Source organism: Serinus canaria, chromosome 7, assembly GCF_022539315.1.
Source record: "Serinus canaria isolate serCan28SL12 chromosome 7, serCan2020, whole genome shotgun sequence".
Taxonomy (NCBI): Eukaryota; Metazoa; Chordata; class Aves; order Passeriformes; family Fringillidae; genus Serinus; species Serinus canaria.
Window position 1 is genome coordinate 19,170,833 of NC_066321.1, and position 16,445 is coordinate 19,187,277.

General features: G+C 36.4%; 1 protein-coding gene across 5 annotated transcripts in view; it reads left to right on the forward strand.

Moving 5' to 3' along the window:
• Window positions 1-16,445, forward strand: part of UBR3 (ubiquitin protein ligase E3 component n-recognin 3) — a 95,815-nt gene that overhangs the window by 75,619 nt on the left and 3,751 nt on the right. For 4 of the 5 annotated variants that reach the window (XM_050976874.1, XM_050976875.1, XM_050976876.1 and 1 more), the window contains 5 exons: window positions 4,685-4,785; window positions 11,365-11,489; window positions 13,999-14,106; window positions 14,623-14,733; window positions 15,545-15,721. In XM_050976874.1, coding sequence (XP_050832831.1) covers window positions 4,685-4,785; window positions 11,365-11,489; window positions 13,999-14,106; window positions 14,623-14,733; window positions 15,545-15,721 — 622 coding nt within the window. Of the gene's footprint in view, window positions 1-4,684; window positions 4,786-11,364; window positions 11,490-13,998; window positions 14,107-14,622; window positions 14,734-15,544; window positions 15,722-16,445 lie in introns of those variants that run through there. The other variant, XR_007777971.1, reaches the window with a different exon arrangement.

A 16,445-nucleotide genomic window follows, 5' to 3' on the forward strand; every position in this document is an offset into this window, starting at 1 on the left:
GATTTTTCCAGGTACAGGAAAGAGTACTCAGGGCAATTAGAAGGTGACACACTGCTGAAAACTGAAAAAGCTTAAGAGGGTGGTGGAAAATAATCATTGCAGATTTTAGATGTGAATGGCATTCTGCTGCTTTGAAGTTAACCAAGTCATCTAAAGCATCAGCCTGACCTGCACATGAGACTTCAAGTGAAGACTTACAGGAAAAAATGTCAGTGAGAGAAAAAGTTTTGTATTTTTTGACTGTACTACTGTGATTCCAAACAATTTAACTTTAGGGAAGTCACAGAAGCAAAATATCTTCAAACCAATATGGCATCTTTTTCTATTTAATTTTCACTTTAAATTATTATTTGAGTTGAAGGCAGTTTTCCAGAGAAGCTAGTTCAATCTTAATTTATTTAAAAGGATAATTTTCAAAATGAAAAGAAAAAAATCCCACACACATGCAAAAATCTGTGGAAAACAATTTCCCATTATATTGTATTCTCATTTTCATTTATTATAGTTATTTTCTTTAAATATACATAAATATTTACAAATAGAACTACCCAGATGTAGAACCTACAATTTAATCTTAGTTTTCTACAACTCAGCTGTCATTCTTCAAAAATAATGCCTTAGATTTCCTGTGTCTGGGAGAACTGATCAAAGTAACTTGTAAAGAGTCTCATAGAATTGATTCACTGTTCTTCCCAGAACCACTCTATCTGTCCAGTGTCTTCTATAATTGTATTTACATCTCCTTGTAGCTGGAAATAGCAACTGAAAGGAAAGACAGAGAGAAACTCAGGTGGCCACAGCAAGGTCAAGTAGAAATAAGGAAATCTTGAGCAAGAAGATAGCTCACATTATTTAGACCCTTTTTGATAGGCTGTTTGGAAGATAAGGGGAAAAAAGAAGCAGCTAAGTCTGGTGAAGTGTGAATGGTTTAGTAGATTATTTCTCCTGTGCAGTTTATGTTGCAAAATTCAATATATGCTTGGTCCCACAGGCTGTACTTAAGCAAATTGTTCTTCTGGGGCAGATCTGGTTTCAATAGTGATCAAATAAACAATTACTGTGGTGCAAAGGGGGAATAATAGCTTCTGGCAGGGGGCAGGCAAGGAGCAGCTGGAGGCAATAATTACTAAACCCAGATGTGAATTTAATGGACTAGTCCAAACAGGCACATTTTCAGAAGCAACAAACATGAAATGAAAGGATATACATGTTTTTTAAAATGTAAATCTCTACAAATGCTGAAGTTTTTGTGTCTATTTTGCCAGACAGAATATATCAGCAAAGAATGGATTGATAAAACATTAAGGATCTTTGCAGTAGAAGCCCTTGGAGGGAGGAACTGCATGATAAACTGAAATGCTGGGTTATTTTTTCTAGAGTGTTTCGCTGATGTTTCATTCTAAGCTAGATCACTCCAGAGACTGTTTGTGGTACATACTGGGCAACAAACTTCAACTCAGGGATAGGACTGAGCAGCTGTGCGTAGGAACCTCTTAAGTCACTTCTCCATCACAGAAATTGTTGTGAAATGGGGAGAAAGCCCACAGTTTTTGTGAAGATACTCTGAGACAGAGAGTGTAGCAGGGTGGGATAGCGGGGTTTAGTTAAGGTGGTCTGTACACACATGTGCTGCAGCAGGACCTACCTGCTCTATTCCATACAACAGAAATCCTGCCTGAAACACCTGTCTCTCAGGACATACCTTGCATTACATAGGTTTTTACAGTAGTGCCAGCTTTGGAGTATTTGCTCTCGGCTGTTTCTTCCTTCCCCTGCACTAGAGCTCACCATCTTCTTTGGTTGTACTGATGTAACTTGGGCAGGCTGCATGAACAAAGTCAAGCAACACATCCATGTTTTAACAAGCTTCAATTGAATGAGTTTGGGAACGAGTGACAGGGGACTGCTGGGGGCACCGTGGTAAAAGAGAACGGGAGATGCCCAGTGTTAGTACTGTGAGTGAGTGTATAATGAGAAACTGACCTGCTGTAAAATCTGCTGTGACACAATGAAGAGCAAATGTGAAAGTGTGATTATATCCTAAGGTGCAGCCAGAATAAATAGTAGAATTCTGCTTTCTTGCAGTGAATATCAGAAGCTGTGTATTAGTTTGACCTCTTTGCCATCTGGGATTTGTGTGCTTTGCTTCTTATACTGCAAATTGTGAAGAAAATATAAGCCTTAGGTGATGAAGCCTTAGTTTAAGTGTACCTATATCCCTGTGTCTCAACTCTTCTGTGTCAAAACAGTTCCTGAAGGTGTGAGGCTCAGAACTTTTGCTTTATTTACTGAATTTCTACCTTTATAATTAGTTGGAGTTAGCATCAACCAAAAACTTTTAAGTGTCTCTGGTTGAGAGAAGAGGAGCATAAATATAAGGAACCACCATAAGCAAAATACTGCTTATTTGAGAGTACAACAGAATTTCCCATTTCTCTGTATCCATTCCCAAAGAAGTGACTCATGCATAACAGCTCTCCAGGAGGAGGATGCAGAATAGAGAGGCAGAGTTTCTTAGCTGTCAGGTGATAGGCAGCCATGGTTTTGGCACAGGGAGAGGTGCAGCCCAATTACCTTGGGCTGGAGGAGAGGTCATTTCCATAGGGAAAGCTGAGATTTGCATTTTTCATTTTAGAACATGTTCATTTTGCACTGTATAGTTTATTTTCACCACCCTTTTAAAAATTGATTCAGCATATAACTGTTGTAAAATGTGGAATACATTTGAATCATTTTGTATTACTTTGGTCTTATTTGCTGTTGTACTTGCTTTCTTTTTATTAAGTGCTTCTGTGGCACAAGTTTTTGTAGTCAGATTTATCAAGCTTGCATTTATCCGTTAGGGATTAACAGAATGGACAATTTCCATAAAACACATTTCTAAACACATTTTGTAATTTCAGTTCCATTTTCATAATGAAGAAGTTTCTGAGGCTCTTAACAAATGACAGAGCAGTTTTTAAGTGCTTCATGTGCTGCAGTACTTGATGTAAGCAAAAGCAGCTTATCTAAACCCCTGACATTTAATGTAGCTTTGCTTCTCAATTCTTACGAACTGAAAAAATTAGGAAAGTAATTCAGTTGGTCCTGCATGTGCAAATGAGTTCTTTTATGTGTGGTGTTGATGCCAATCAATTATGGTATTCTGTGTATGAATGAATATATATATATATATAAAATTTTGACAGAACTGGTATTTGACCTAATTGTGACATGACTATTAAACAATATTGATACCTCTGTCGGAAGGAAGTGTTCAGCTAAATGGGACCAGAGGGAGTCAGACTTTTTTAATGTTATTCCAAATTAAATTTTTCCCAAGTTTATATATAAATTAAGAATTAAAGATGAGAAGTAATTTAAGGGATCTCCCTGGTTTTAAAGTCATTACACAATGAGGGTTATTTTAAAATTCAGTGCTGTAGATCATAAAGTAGAACTAGCTGTAGGTAAAAGTAGAATTAGAGAGACATAGTGAGGTGAGTATCTTCATGGCCTGTATAATTTTGAAAATGAAGCTTGGCAGTGTGATACAAATTTTTGCCACCCTTGTCTTCTTTAGAATTCAATAGGCTAGTTTTTGGAATATTTGGGTTTTGTTTAGGAGACTCACATACATGAGTGTGTATATGTGTGTATGTATATATATATTTATGTATATTACAGTGCTTTGAAATAATAATTTTATTAAATGGTTGATTATAGCAAAAGGGTTATTGATGGTGTTTATTCTGTAGCTGTCTGGGTTCATTAATTCAAAAGGACCAGTTAGACCATGTTTTCTCTCCCTTCATTTTACAAGATCAGTCAGCCATGTGACCATGTGTTCTTTTAATCCTCCTCTTGTATGACTGCTTCCGTGTGTTAAAATTCATATCACAGATGACTCCTGGAAGTGCCTTCTGTAGAGAAATGCCTGAGTGTTCGTGAAATCAGTAATTATGTAGTCTTTTTTCAAAAGCAGGATCATGTTTATGGGCCTCAGAGATAATGAACTGGTTGTGTCCCCAAAATGGTTAGAGGACACTAAAATCCCATGCACACACCACCACATCTGGGCAGCCTTCTGCAGTCCATAGACTGCAGGAGCTCAGTTGTTCCTTTGCAGCACAGGTGGCCATTGGTACAGGACTGCTTTGCATGGGAGATTCAGGGTCAGTGAGACCGAGAACCCACCCAGCTCTTTGCACCTGTGTGTAAGGATGCATAATGCCACCTGTCATGGCTGCTTGAGCCTTTGTTTCTTTACATGAAGGAAAGCAATAGCTTTTCTAAGGTCTCTGTTTTCCAATAGGAGCATTCCCTGTAACTTTAAATGTGTTTTGAGGATTCCTTGTTGTTACAGCCTGGTTACTTGTGTATGTGTGAAATACCATGCTTTGGAAACCAATTCAACTGTTTGAATATTCCTTGACTCTCTACATAGACATAATAAGTTCAGTCAGTTTGGAATGTTTGAAAACATTTCAACAGAATCAGGTACCCAAATGGTAATTTCCTCATGAGTAACATTAAATTTTTGAATTGAGATCCATTTTAAAATTGAGATCAGTTAGCAGATTGTCAGGTATTAGGTTTCTGTAAGCTTGATATCAAATGTAATACTGTTTCAAATAAATACAAAATAAAATAAGAAAATGGGTTTATAGTATCAGGAGTGATTTTCTTTTGGTTTTATTTCCAGGCTGGTAAGTGAAGAACTGCCAGAAGTTCCTGTGCTTTACAGAGATGTCTCATCCCTTTTGCTTATCCAGATTTTAACCATGCCTCAGCCATTGCACAGAGGTATGTTATAAAAATATGTATATTTGAATTATTATGTAGATGAGGCTGCTTTCATGATGGTTTGCAGGATGGTAAATCATAGCTGATCTACTGTGTATTCTAAAATAATGTTTCTGCCTTATCTACAAAAGGTGGCATTGAACAGAAGTTTTTGTTCTGAGTTGACAGGTTTATCTATGTTCCCTGTCCTTTTACCTTATCAGTCAACTATTCATTAAAGATACAAGAGCTGAGTGGAAACTATTAAGTATTTCTACTGAAAGAGAAGTGTCCTTTGTTTGACCTTCATCTTTTGCTTAGAGGGACAGCTCAATACTTCAAGTTGAACTGAGTGCTTAAGGGCTAAAAATTTGGAAGATGGTAATTTAATTTGAATTTCAGAGTTTAAATTGCAGCAGTTTTATGTAAGAGTTCATATATGAAGATAATTTCTGTAATGCAGCAATTTCAGCAGAGACAGCATACAGTAGAATTATGAATAAATATTAAATAGATACTAAAAAATTAAATATTTTATTACTAAAATCAGAACTGCTTAACCTAAATTTCTTTTTCTGTGTAAAAGGACCAGCTGAACCTGGTTCTTCTTGCTATTAGGTAGTATATGTTCCAGAATAGGGGTTCAGACCATCTGGTCTCTGGCTTGATAATTTGTAATTGTACCTTTATTTGAAAATGAGGACAAACAAAGCAAATGTCCCTTTACTGTTTCATTGACAATGAACAGAATATCTCCCATGGGATCTGTGTGGCAGTTTTGGTATCTGCTGAGTTTTGGTAGTTTTTGAATAGGTAAATTTAGAAATTGTTCTGCTCTTGATGCTTACACCTTAGTAGAAACTGTTTCCCCACAAGGTGTTCAGTCCTCAGTATTGAATGTTTAAATTCAGCTAAAGTGACTCTATATGCACCTGTTAACATCGTGGGTGTGTTTTTTCAATTCAGTACACTTAAAATCATGGAATCATTTAGATGGGGAAAGGCCTTTAGTATCATGAAATCCAATTGTTAAGTACGTGCTTATGGATTAAGTATATCCAAAATATTATTAGAATATGGAAATACTAAAAGAATAAAATATTTTGCATAGGAAGACTTGTCAAAAATGTACTTTTTTTTTTTTAACTACAGTTTAACTTAGATTAACTCTATTGGAAGGACTCAATCAAACTAGTTTAAAAACAGGAAATAAAAGTTTAATGAGACTAACACCTGAAATTCAGGGAAGGAAGTGTTGAAGATAAAGTACAAACAAACCAGTGGTGTCTTTGTAGTCAATAGCTAAGCATTGAATACCATCATTTAAGAAAGTATATTTTATCCTAGAAAAGACAACATTCAGTTAATAGTAAGGCATTCTCTGGAAAATTCTGTGAAATGCCTCATATCAGCAGCATGTGTTGTCTTTGCTCTTAGGTTTACTGTAGGTTGCAGTTGAGAGGGAAATGGCAAGTGGCAGATAGAAAATAAATGTGTCTACTTCAAATCTCTGAAGCATTAAATTGGAAATAAATTGCCATTTATCTTCCTAATTTTTGTTTCATCAAAATAGTTAAGCAGAATGAAAAGAAAGTCTTTCATATTTTTTTGTTTGGAGGTATAGAGTGGTGTTCACAAAAATAAGCCATAACAAATTTGTTTAGTACTTTTACAATTGGTATGTAGGTCACAGAGTCAAATTCAATATTATTCATTCTTTGCAGAGGACTGAGGTATACCTAAGGTAAAGTGGCTTGTGAAATGTCTCATGGTAAGCACAAGGTCAGTGATAGGGGTGAACAAAATCTCTGTTTGACCTTACTGCTTCCTGAACTGTCTGTGCTGCCTTGCCCTTGCCATGGGATGCAGGAGCTGTGGGCTTGGCTGTGCACTGGGATACACACAGGAGGCTGATGCCTGTTTGTGTTGACAGATATTTCCAGTAAATTCCTTTAACAATAGACTTAAGTTGCATTGGGTCCTTAATAAAATATGACATCTTTTTTCAAATTTGTATTCACAATCCTTCTTGTTTACACCATGTGTTTTTTAAAAATAGAATGCTCTTTAAGGAGGACTCAAAATCTCATCTCTTGCCCTTCAGTTGGCAATTGTATTAACTTCCCTATTAACTGTTAATTTTAAATTCAGACTGGGAATTGCATTAACTTCCCTATTAACTGTTGGATGGGTGTTGGTATCTTTTCCAATCTGACATAGATTAAAGCAATAAAAATGTCATTACTGTTCAGCCTCTTCATTCAGAAGAGAAAATTGATCTGAACCTATCAGAAAGAAAGAAGACTGCTACAGAAAAAACTTTGTGGTGGAGGTCAGAGCATTTACAAGCATTAACCAATTTGCAGAGAAGGGAATGAGGCTGATTCGTGTACCTCTGTGTAGTGTAGCAAGCAAAATAAACACTGTGTTTAGGATACTAAAACCATTTGTGAAACTTCTTTTTTCTTTTGAATTTCACACTAGGACATGGGCAGAACTTTTAAAGGTTTCAAATGTTTAGCATTTTGTTTGAAATTTTTGAAATTGTACAAGGCTAAATGCGTAATAATCCACATAGAAGTTTTCTGGTTCAGTTCTGTGGCAGTTGTTGTACAGAGGATGAAATGTTCATGATGTTGTGAATTGGGACTCCATACAAAACAAAGATTTTGCTTCCAGCTGCTTTGTTACAGAAAGAGCAAATGATGGTGTGTGTATGGAAATGGAGAAGAGTGGCTTGGTGGTTATCAAAACCTAAATCTGTCTTTGTAAATTGAATTCAATTCTCCCCTCCCACCCACCAGTCCTTTCTGCAACACAGGTTTTGGATGCTGCAGTCATTTAATTGAATTTAGATATTGTTTCTTGTTACCATCAATTGTAAAAAGTTTTATTTTCCCACCACCTGACTTGGGAACCTGTGTACAGATTTCTCAGCGTACAGAGTGTAGTTTCTAGTGCTTTCAGTTGGGGCATTGCACTGGATGTAAGAAGCAGCATACTGCTCCAGAGTGTTTAGAAGCCAGGCTGGGTGTGAGCAGGAGGGAGCCTGAGGCCGGTGGGTGCACAGGAGGGGCTGGCAGGGGCCAGCAGGGGCCGAGCAGCGCTTGCCACAGCCCTGCTGCACAGCCTGGCGGTGCTGAGACCTGGGCTGCTGGGAGTGCTGGATGTGTTCCAACCTCAAAGTTCCTTCTGGGAGTTGAGACCAGCCTCTGTGGACTCTCCTCTGGTGTGTAACACCTAAATTCAGTGCCTTTTCCTGTAATACTGGTGAGGCTCAGCTGCTGAAGAGGCTGACCTGGATGTTCTGACAGATTCTTTTTTTATAGTTTGAATGATGTGCAACAAAAGTGCAGCAAGCAGCTTTCAGGCAAACACTAACACTTTTTAAAATTATTGGATAAGGATCTTGACTTATCTTGACTTATTTATACTAAATATAGTATGGATGTAATCAGCTTGAATACTATACAGTTTCAGTGTGGAAGCTCAAATATTTATCTGTATCTTGGAACTTTAATATACCTTTCATGGATTATCTGAAGTTCAGCGCTGTCTTCCTTTGTTCTGAAGTTTTGTTTTCAAAGAAGCGTTCAAGCTTTTGATCAAGAAGGATATTTTTCAAAGGTTATTTATACAAAGATCTCCTTCTAAATTTAGTAAAAAAGGCCCTACGTCCTTAATTTTGCATCTGGTTCTCCTTGTGGATTCCTTCTGTCATAGGGTATATAATCTAATTTGATATTGAAATTGAAAGATTTATATTGTTGGTAATATGCTTATTTATCTGCACATTTCTTGCACTAATGTTAAAATTAGAGTTCTAGAAGTGTTTCTAGAAAAAACTATTTAAACAGTTTTTTAGGGTGTTATTTGATGCATATAATGGGAGGAGATGCTTTGAAATTATTTGGTTTCAAAAAGTTTTAAAAATAGGAACATAAGAGCATTTCTCAGTATTATTCAAAAATGAGTACAAAAGTTCTGGATGAGCCTGTTGTGATTAGATTGGCCTAGCCATAGTAATAATTCTTTCAGACTGTCAGACTATCAGATTAGGGGCAGGAGCCCTAAATGCATTTCAGTGCCAAACTTTGCTCAGTGGTTTACTTCACGTCCTTGCAAGTTTTAGAATTATTAAATTGAAAAGATGATGTAGCAAAAGCACAGCCTGCCTCGGGGGGCAGCAGGTAAACAGCACACAACCCCCACATGCACACTGCAGGAAGTCAAATGAAATTGCTCTTTGCAGCAGACAAGAATGCAACAGCTCCAGCATTACAGGTACCTACAGCTGTCAAATATATGGCATTTAAAGAGCTAATGGAGTAATGAAGTGATAATTAATGCAGTGAGTGATGTTTCAGTATGTTTCCCATGGGCTGTTTCTATGACTATAAAAAAGTCTTGGTGCTCATTACACAACAGGTGGCCTCTGAGCTGCTCCTGACATATTTTCCTAAGGGGAAAAAAAAAAAAAAAGATGAAGTTTGGGCAGAATTCAGGACTTCTTAAGGGTGACCCAGATGTGGGAGTGTGCAGTTTTTGTCCAATTCTGGATTCTCCAAAAATGTAATTCATAGTAATTTATGAGTCACATACATGTAAGTAAATAGAAGAGAATTCATTTAATTGAAACATAACATGGGATAGACATATTTCTGTTGAATTGAACAATTAGGATTAAGGGAGGGAATGGGGACAAAGACTAATTCTATTTAGCAAAAATCAGATTTTTTAAAATGTGCTGAGACACCCAGTGTTGAGCACTGCAGTCACCAGAGCAGAGCTAGGAGATGGAGCAGGCTGTGGCAGGCTGGTGCCTGCTGAGCAGTGTGCCTTTGCTGCTCTGCATGCAGGGGGTGTCCTTCATGCTTTCAGTGTGAAATTGATTTGTATTGCTTGTATCTCCCATTGAGGGCTTAGAACTCAGCACCTGAGTTCAGTTCTAGCTATGATTACAAACTCGTAACTGGGGCCAAAGAGGCAATTTTTACAGTTCTCTGAATGTGTGTGGTTTCATCTCATAGATTTCAGTCCCAGAAAATTTCCTGCAAGCTTGCCTGCTGTTATTCCTCAGGGGTAGAATTGCTAAGAAAATGGAGGTTTCAGCAGAGATAAAAAATATGGCCTCAAGATCTGTTGGGATCTGGTAAATCCTCCTCTTGGGGGAATGTGAAGAGGAAGTATCATTATAATGCTGCCTGCTCTGGAAGGGGGGATGAAGTAAAGGAGCATTCATTGTCACATTTAACACAAGCTCCGTAGGAATATAATACAGAAAAGTTAATTTAAAATTGCATAATAAGAAATTATGTTTTAGATGCTTAAATTAAAGTGCTATAGTTGATACTCTGAGCTTAGAGACATAAAAAAGTTTCAAAATCTATGTCTGCATTGATTTGTAAACACTTGTTACATAGACAAACAATTGTTATTTCACAAATTTAATTATGTACTCAAGTCTTAGCTGTGTATATTTTATAATCTAGCAGTGGGGTTTGATATTAGATGCAGGAGAGGAGAAACAAGGTGTTTCATTTTCCTGGCCATCTCATTTTCACATATGAAACTCATTTAAATCCTTTGGGAAGAAAGAATGAATTTAACCCAGTTTTTGTGAGGTGCTTATGTAAATTGTTTTGCTTGACTTCAAAGCCTGAGAAGACTTCTTAAACCCCTCATTTTTGTCTACATTTTTTTAGATATATATTAGTTATGTTTATGCTTAAGGAGTGGTGTAAGTGATGATAGAAACTTCTTTGATCTGCCTAGATTTAAAAACAAACTAGATAATTTGGGACTGGAAATAGACCCTAAAGTAAAAAGATAAAAAAGGACTGCTTCAGTATCTTTATTTCAGCAAATGATCTTATTTTTTCCTCTTTCCATTTTAGGGAGTTTTATTTTGCTTCTGTTGTGAGCGTCCCCCCAAAAAATTTCAAAATCTTTCTCCTGCAGCCTAGCTGTAGGAAATAATAGTCCTCTAAATATTAAAAAAAAATCATAAAGATCTTTGAAAATACAGTAAATGCCAGTCTGCCTTCTACCTTCCTTCTGTATGCATGTGAGGTCCAGTAAATAGGTACTCACCTCACTCAAAAGTGTTTTGCAACAGGGTTTTATGGCAGGATCCATAACTGGAAGTGAAGGGTTAGAAACTGATATGCTAGATGTTCTTGTGGTGATTTTTAAAAAAATTTAATTCTTCCAATATTTGTATGTGTCACCCCTGATGAGAGCCAGAATAGATGGTAAGATATGCATTTGCTTACATCTACTGTAATCAGTAGCTTAACTTATGTAACCTTTGGACAAAATATAATCTTGTATTATCACCAGGCCACTAGGATGAAGTCACTGCTAACCAGGATTAAGATGAAAATAAGAAGCAGTGGAAAATCACTTGCCCTGCCCTTGTTCCATTCACTATGGCTGCCAAGTCAGTAATATATGTTGTTTTGTAAGTTTTGAGGAGCTGTTCTTTGTGCAGCACTTGCTTTTCATTTCAGAATTATAATTTCCATAACTAGAGACTCTGTAATCATTATATTTGCTAAAAAGATCAAATGTTTAAAAACCACTTTCTTTGTTTTACAGAACACTTCACCTGCATTATAAAAGTGCTGTTCACTTTATTGTATACTCAAGCCTTGGCAGCACTTTCTGTTAAATGCAGTGCTGAAGATAGGATGGCATGGAAAGAGTCAGGAGCTCTCAAAAAGGTTGGTTAGTTTATTAAAACATTTATGAAATTCTGTTAAGTATTTCTAGTATGAATTAATAGATTATTCTGCAGAATTACTTCTGCTTTGCATATAATAATTTGCTTCTGCTTCAAAATCCAATAATTTGTTTCTGTGTGTGCAATTTCTGCAGGTTTTTGTACATGATGAGAGTTAAAAGTTTCACAATCTGTGTCTTTATAATTTCAGTCTCTACTTTGTTGCAGTGATTGTAATCAGTAAATGCAGCTTTCCTTCTTGTGAAATTGAAGTCTTCCTATATAAACCATGGGCATTGATCTGATGCATTTCTCTACAGGAAAAGCAGGCAGCCTTGTTGGAGAAAATACCCTCTTGACTTTTCCAACTTGCTTGTGCTATTTGTGGCTAGCTATAAAAATTTCTCTCACTATGTGGTCGAGAGTGCTCATGTGATGAAGAGACAGAGAAGGAAATTTGTCACTATTGTTTCCTTGACTTTTGTAGTATTTCCAAGTAAAGTGACAATGCATCTGTTTCAGTTCAGCTGACTGAATGCCAGTTGCCACCAAAGACAAAGTTCTCTGCACTAGCACCAGCATTCATTTAGTCCTTCATTTAACATTTTATTCCACTGATTGGTTTTCCCAGAAGGTCAGAAGAATGCCAATGTCAGACCAAAGGAAAGGATACAAGTGTTGGGACCAGGAGAAGAAATGGGTATTGGCTCTTTATCAACAGCTGGGCCTTAGATGTAAAATAAAGACTGAGAAGCATGGTCTGCCTTTTCACATGTAACTTAAATTTGTCATAGTGGTTGGTCAGAATTCCACAGTCTTAAGGACAAATTTTCTGCTGGCTTGCTACTGTGAGAATTTTTTTACATTGGGATCACGGGACAGTACTTCATTTTGTTAGGTCCCTATCCAGCCCTTCTTTCAATATCAATATAATCTCATTGTCTTAGAAATACAAAGACATTTGCCTAAAGTTGTTGCTAGTGATGGGGTTTTTTTTCATTGTTTACTTAAGTGATTCTCAGGTGATACATAATCTTACAGTTTAAAGCACTCAGGATTGTGGCCAGTGGTAATCACACAGCTCCCTGTTCCTCTCTCCCAGCCCTTTGGCTGCCCTTCTCTTCTTCAGCCTGTCCTTCATCCTCATGCATCACAAGGGAAGCTGGTTTTTAATTTAGAAACCCAAGTTCTTTCTTTAAAGTTTCTTTAAGCCCCAGTGGTTAAAAACATATGGTTCAGGTTGGTTTTTTCTTCTCTGCTGATAAGATTGACATTTTAATCCTGGGATAACTACACAGATGACACCTCACTTAACTTTTGTCTATGGATAATGCCAAGTGAATCTATTACAGTTTGGTATTCCAGGCATTAAACATGGCCGGAAAACTTTGCTTTATATTTATGTCAAATGATCAAACAACATGAAGAGTTGAATTTCTCAGCAGGGATGAGAGATGGATATTGGACGTTTGAAACCCAAATTCACCCTCATTATCTTTGCAAGGTGTGTTATGGTGTCATAGGAAGTACACTGTAAATGTCTGTGGAGAAAACTTCAGGAATAACATAGAAGGAAGGTTTGTCTTAGCTGCTGAATTGAGTGTGTGTTGCCTTCTGGTTCTTTGACTATAAGCATAAACAGTGTGTGGCCCCAGTATGAAAGGTGAAGACCCCATCTAAAATGGAGAATGAAAATTGATGTCAAAATGCACTAAGGAAACCCACTGATGAATTATATACATCACTATGTACTGAAGTATTTGATTTCTCTAAAGAATCACAGTAATGTTCCACTCCCTTGTTTGTTGTGTTGTAATATACTAACAGAACTCAAAATTCATATCCAGTCATCTTTTTCCAGGGTAGAATTTATTCTGACTCAGAAAAATACTTATGGGAATACTGCCTTCGATTTCTTAAAGCTTTGTGTTGCTTTTAAATGTAATTGCTATGGCACAAAGCTAAGTGGCTATTTATTCTTTACACTAAATATATTTTCCATCTGTAGTAGACATTGTTCATTCCAAATGCAACTTTGTACTTTCTGATAGATTAATTTTAACGTAAAATACATAGCAAGTGTTTGTCATTCATTCTGGTTGGTATGTTTGCAAAAACTACTTTTTTTAAAAAAATCTTGTTTTAGAATTAAAATTCCATTGGAACAAGATGTATCTGTGAAGTCATTCTTTCTAGTTTTAAAGTAAACGTTTATATACTCACAGAGAAGATGTGAAATGCAAACCTTAGACAACAGCTTTCATAAAGCACTCAGTTTAGAGCATATGTAATTCAAGTAGCAGTTCACATTTCACTCTTCAGCTAACTGCAGTCCCTTTCTGTAAAATTATATATTCATTTTTAATTTTTTTTAAGCATTGTGTATCTTTGTAGGTCAAAATTCACATATTGATCGAAAGGAAATATTCTTCATTGCAGTTGCTATTACAAAAACATTTTCTCCTTTTTATTACCAGTTATTTTTGGATTTCTTTTCTTCTCATTTGCAGAATACATCCAGTGGAGAAAAATCTTGGGAAGTATTGCTGGGTCATGTGATTAGTGAACTGTCTAAGGGGAAGATATATGAAGAAGAAGAGACTGAAGAATTACCAGTGGTACTGGCAAATTTCTGGAAAATTTATCCAGCATGTCCCCTTGAAGTGTTTTTGCCTGGTTGTTATAATGATTTTTCTCTGATCTTCCTATAGACATGCAGTACAGCTCTTTATTTTCTAAATCAAAGCTTATCCCCTTTGGGGACAGTTTGCCTCTGCAAATGCCTCTACCTCTTTTAATATCAGATGTGGTCAGTGCCACATTGAGAAAGTTATTGACAAATACTTCTTATAATTACAGGTGTTAATCATATATTTGGGTTTTAATCATAAGTACAAAAGACCTTTCAGAAACTTGAAAAAGTGACTATTTAAATAGAAAACCCATTTGTTGAGGGGGAAGAAAACCTAGAGAGGTATTTCAGATTATTAGTGAAATGCTGGCCTTTGGAATGTATGTTTGATGCAGTCATTTATATAATATGCTTAAAAAAATACTTGGTTCATATTGGACTTTCCATACTTAGGGGATAATTTACCTGGGAGAGAATTTAGTAATAGCTTCCTCCTGTCTAGGTAAATCTGGATTCTGTGGAGTGCTATCTGCAGCAGTTCTGCCTGCCTTTCCTCAGGATCACAAGCCTTCTTCAACACCATCTCTTTGGAGGGGATCTGCCTAGTTGTCAGGTACAGAATGAGAGGGACACACTCAAACATTTCCATATAAAAGCTAGAGATGAAAAACTAGAACTTGAAGGTGTCTTTGTCATGGTATACATTTTCTATCCTAATATTTTTTAAAATCATATATTATAGCACTGCAGTTTTCATAAAATGGTACTATATTCTTAAACTTCAGCAAAGTCATGCTTATTTAATTAGGTCATAGGTGATTGTCTCTTACAATACCGAGATACTTTTAAAACTTTTCCAGCATTTGCAGAGATGGTGTAATTCCACACACCATGGAATTCAGTACTGATTTTCTTAATGCCTCTTAATACTTCATTCTCAGAGACATTGCATCAGCAGACAATTATGTTTAAGTTCCGTAACTAACTTAAGCAGAGTTTACTGCAGGTCAGCTCCCTCTTTTCCTTGCCTCAACATCATCTCCTTTGTAAAACAGCTGTTAGCTAGTTTGGGGTGCTAAACAGAAAAAAAAAATATTATGGAGTTTGGGGGCTTTTTGTTTAGTTTCTGTTTTTGGATTTGTGGTTTTTGTGGGAGAGTTGTGTTTTGCTTGTGAGGTTTGGTTTGGGTTGAGGTTTTAAATTTGGTTGGTTGATTTTGGGTTTTTTAATGACAATTTTTTTGTTTCAAGAGTCCACTTAGAAGTTATCTGGTGAAATTGAACCTTCCTATGTCACTAAGCATGACTATTTGCATCTTAGTACTAGATTACTTTTTTATTGAAATAGATATCTTTTTAATAAACTGTTTAAAAATTAAGAGTCTAGGTATTAATCTAAACCTCTCTGATTTCATGCCTAAAAAGGAAGATGAAGAATTCACTGTTCTTGCAAGCTGCCTGGGTCTATTACCATCTTTTCAGTCAGCTCATCAGTTCACCAGTGCCTCTTGTCTTGATTGGCCAGTGCCAGCATTTGACATGATATCACAGTGGTGCTCAGAACTGACTTCATTTGCAGGTAGACATCCAGATCAAGTAAAGGTATGTAGCAAAGGTATTTTTTCCACAATAGTCATGATATGGAAGCAGCTATTTATTGCTTCATTCATTTTGCACATACACTGTTGCTTTGGCTAAGGATTGGAGAATGTAACTTGTAAGTGAGAGAGAAATTGTAATGGGAAATACTGGTAAGTGGATGTGGGCTAAATTGGCTAAAAACAGGAAGGCCTGGGTGGTTTTTATGATTGCTGGAGACAGAATATAGAAACACTACCTTTAGATGATACTGAGTGTGCACCTGTCTTCTGCACCTGTAGCCAATAAAGGGCAGGTAATAGAAACTTTAAGAAAACACGTAGCAGAACTTTTCCTTGCCTGTTTTAAATTACTGTAAAACATTGCATCTTCAGTTACAACACTGAAAAAGATGAAAAGGTTAAAGTCTGTTTAATAGTTACTGATGATGAAAGATGGTACATTTTCTCTGAAGATTAAAGAAATAATACCATAACTTGAGTTATTGCAACTGAAATAATCAGTTGTGAAATGGAAATGTTTCAACATGAGTGCATTGTTTTGATGACAAAACAGCATCTCAACAATTTGAGTCCCCCTCTCCTAAATCTGTGGTGTCAGGGAAAAGCCAGATGCATTCCTCACTCTGCAACATGATTGTTCCTGTGAAAATTTAAATACCCAGATTAATCTCAAAATACAGTTCCTGCTAATCTGTTAGATATTATAGATTGCAGTGAAATTGATA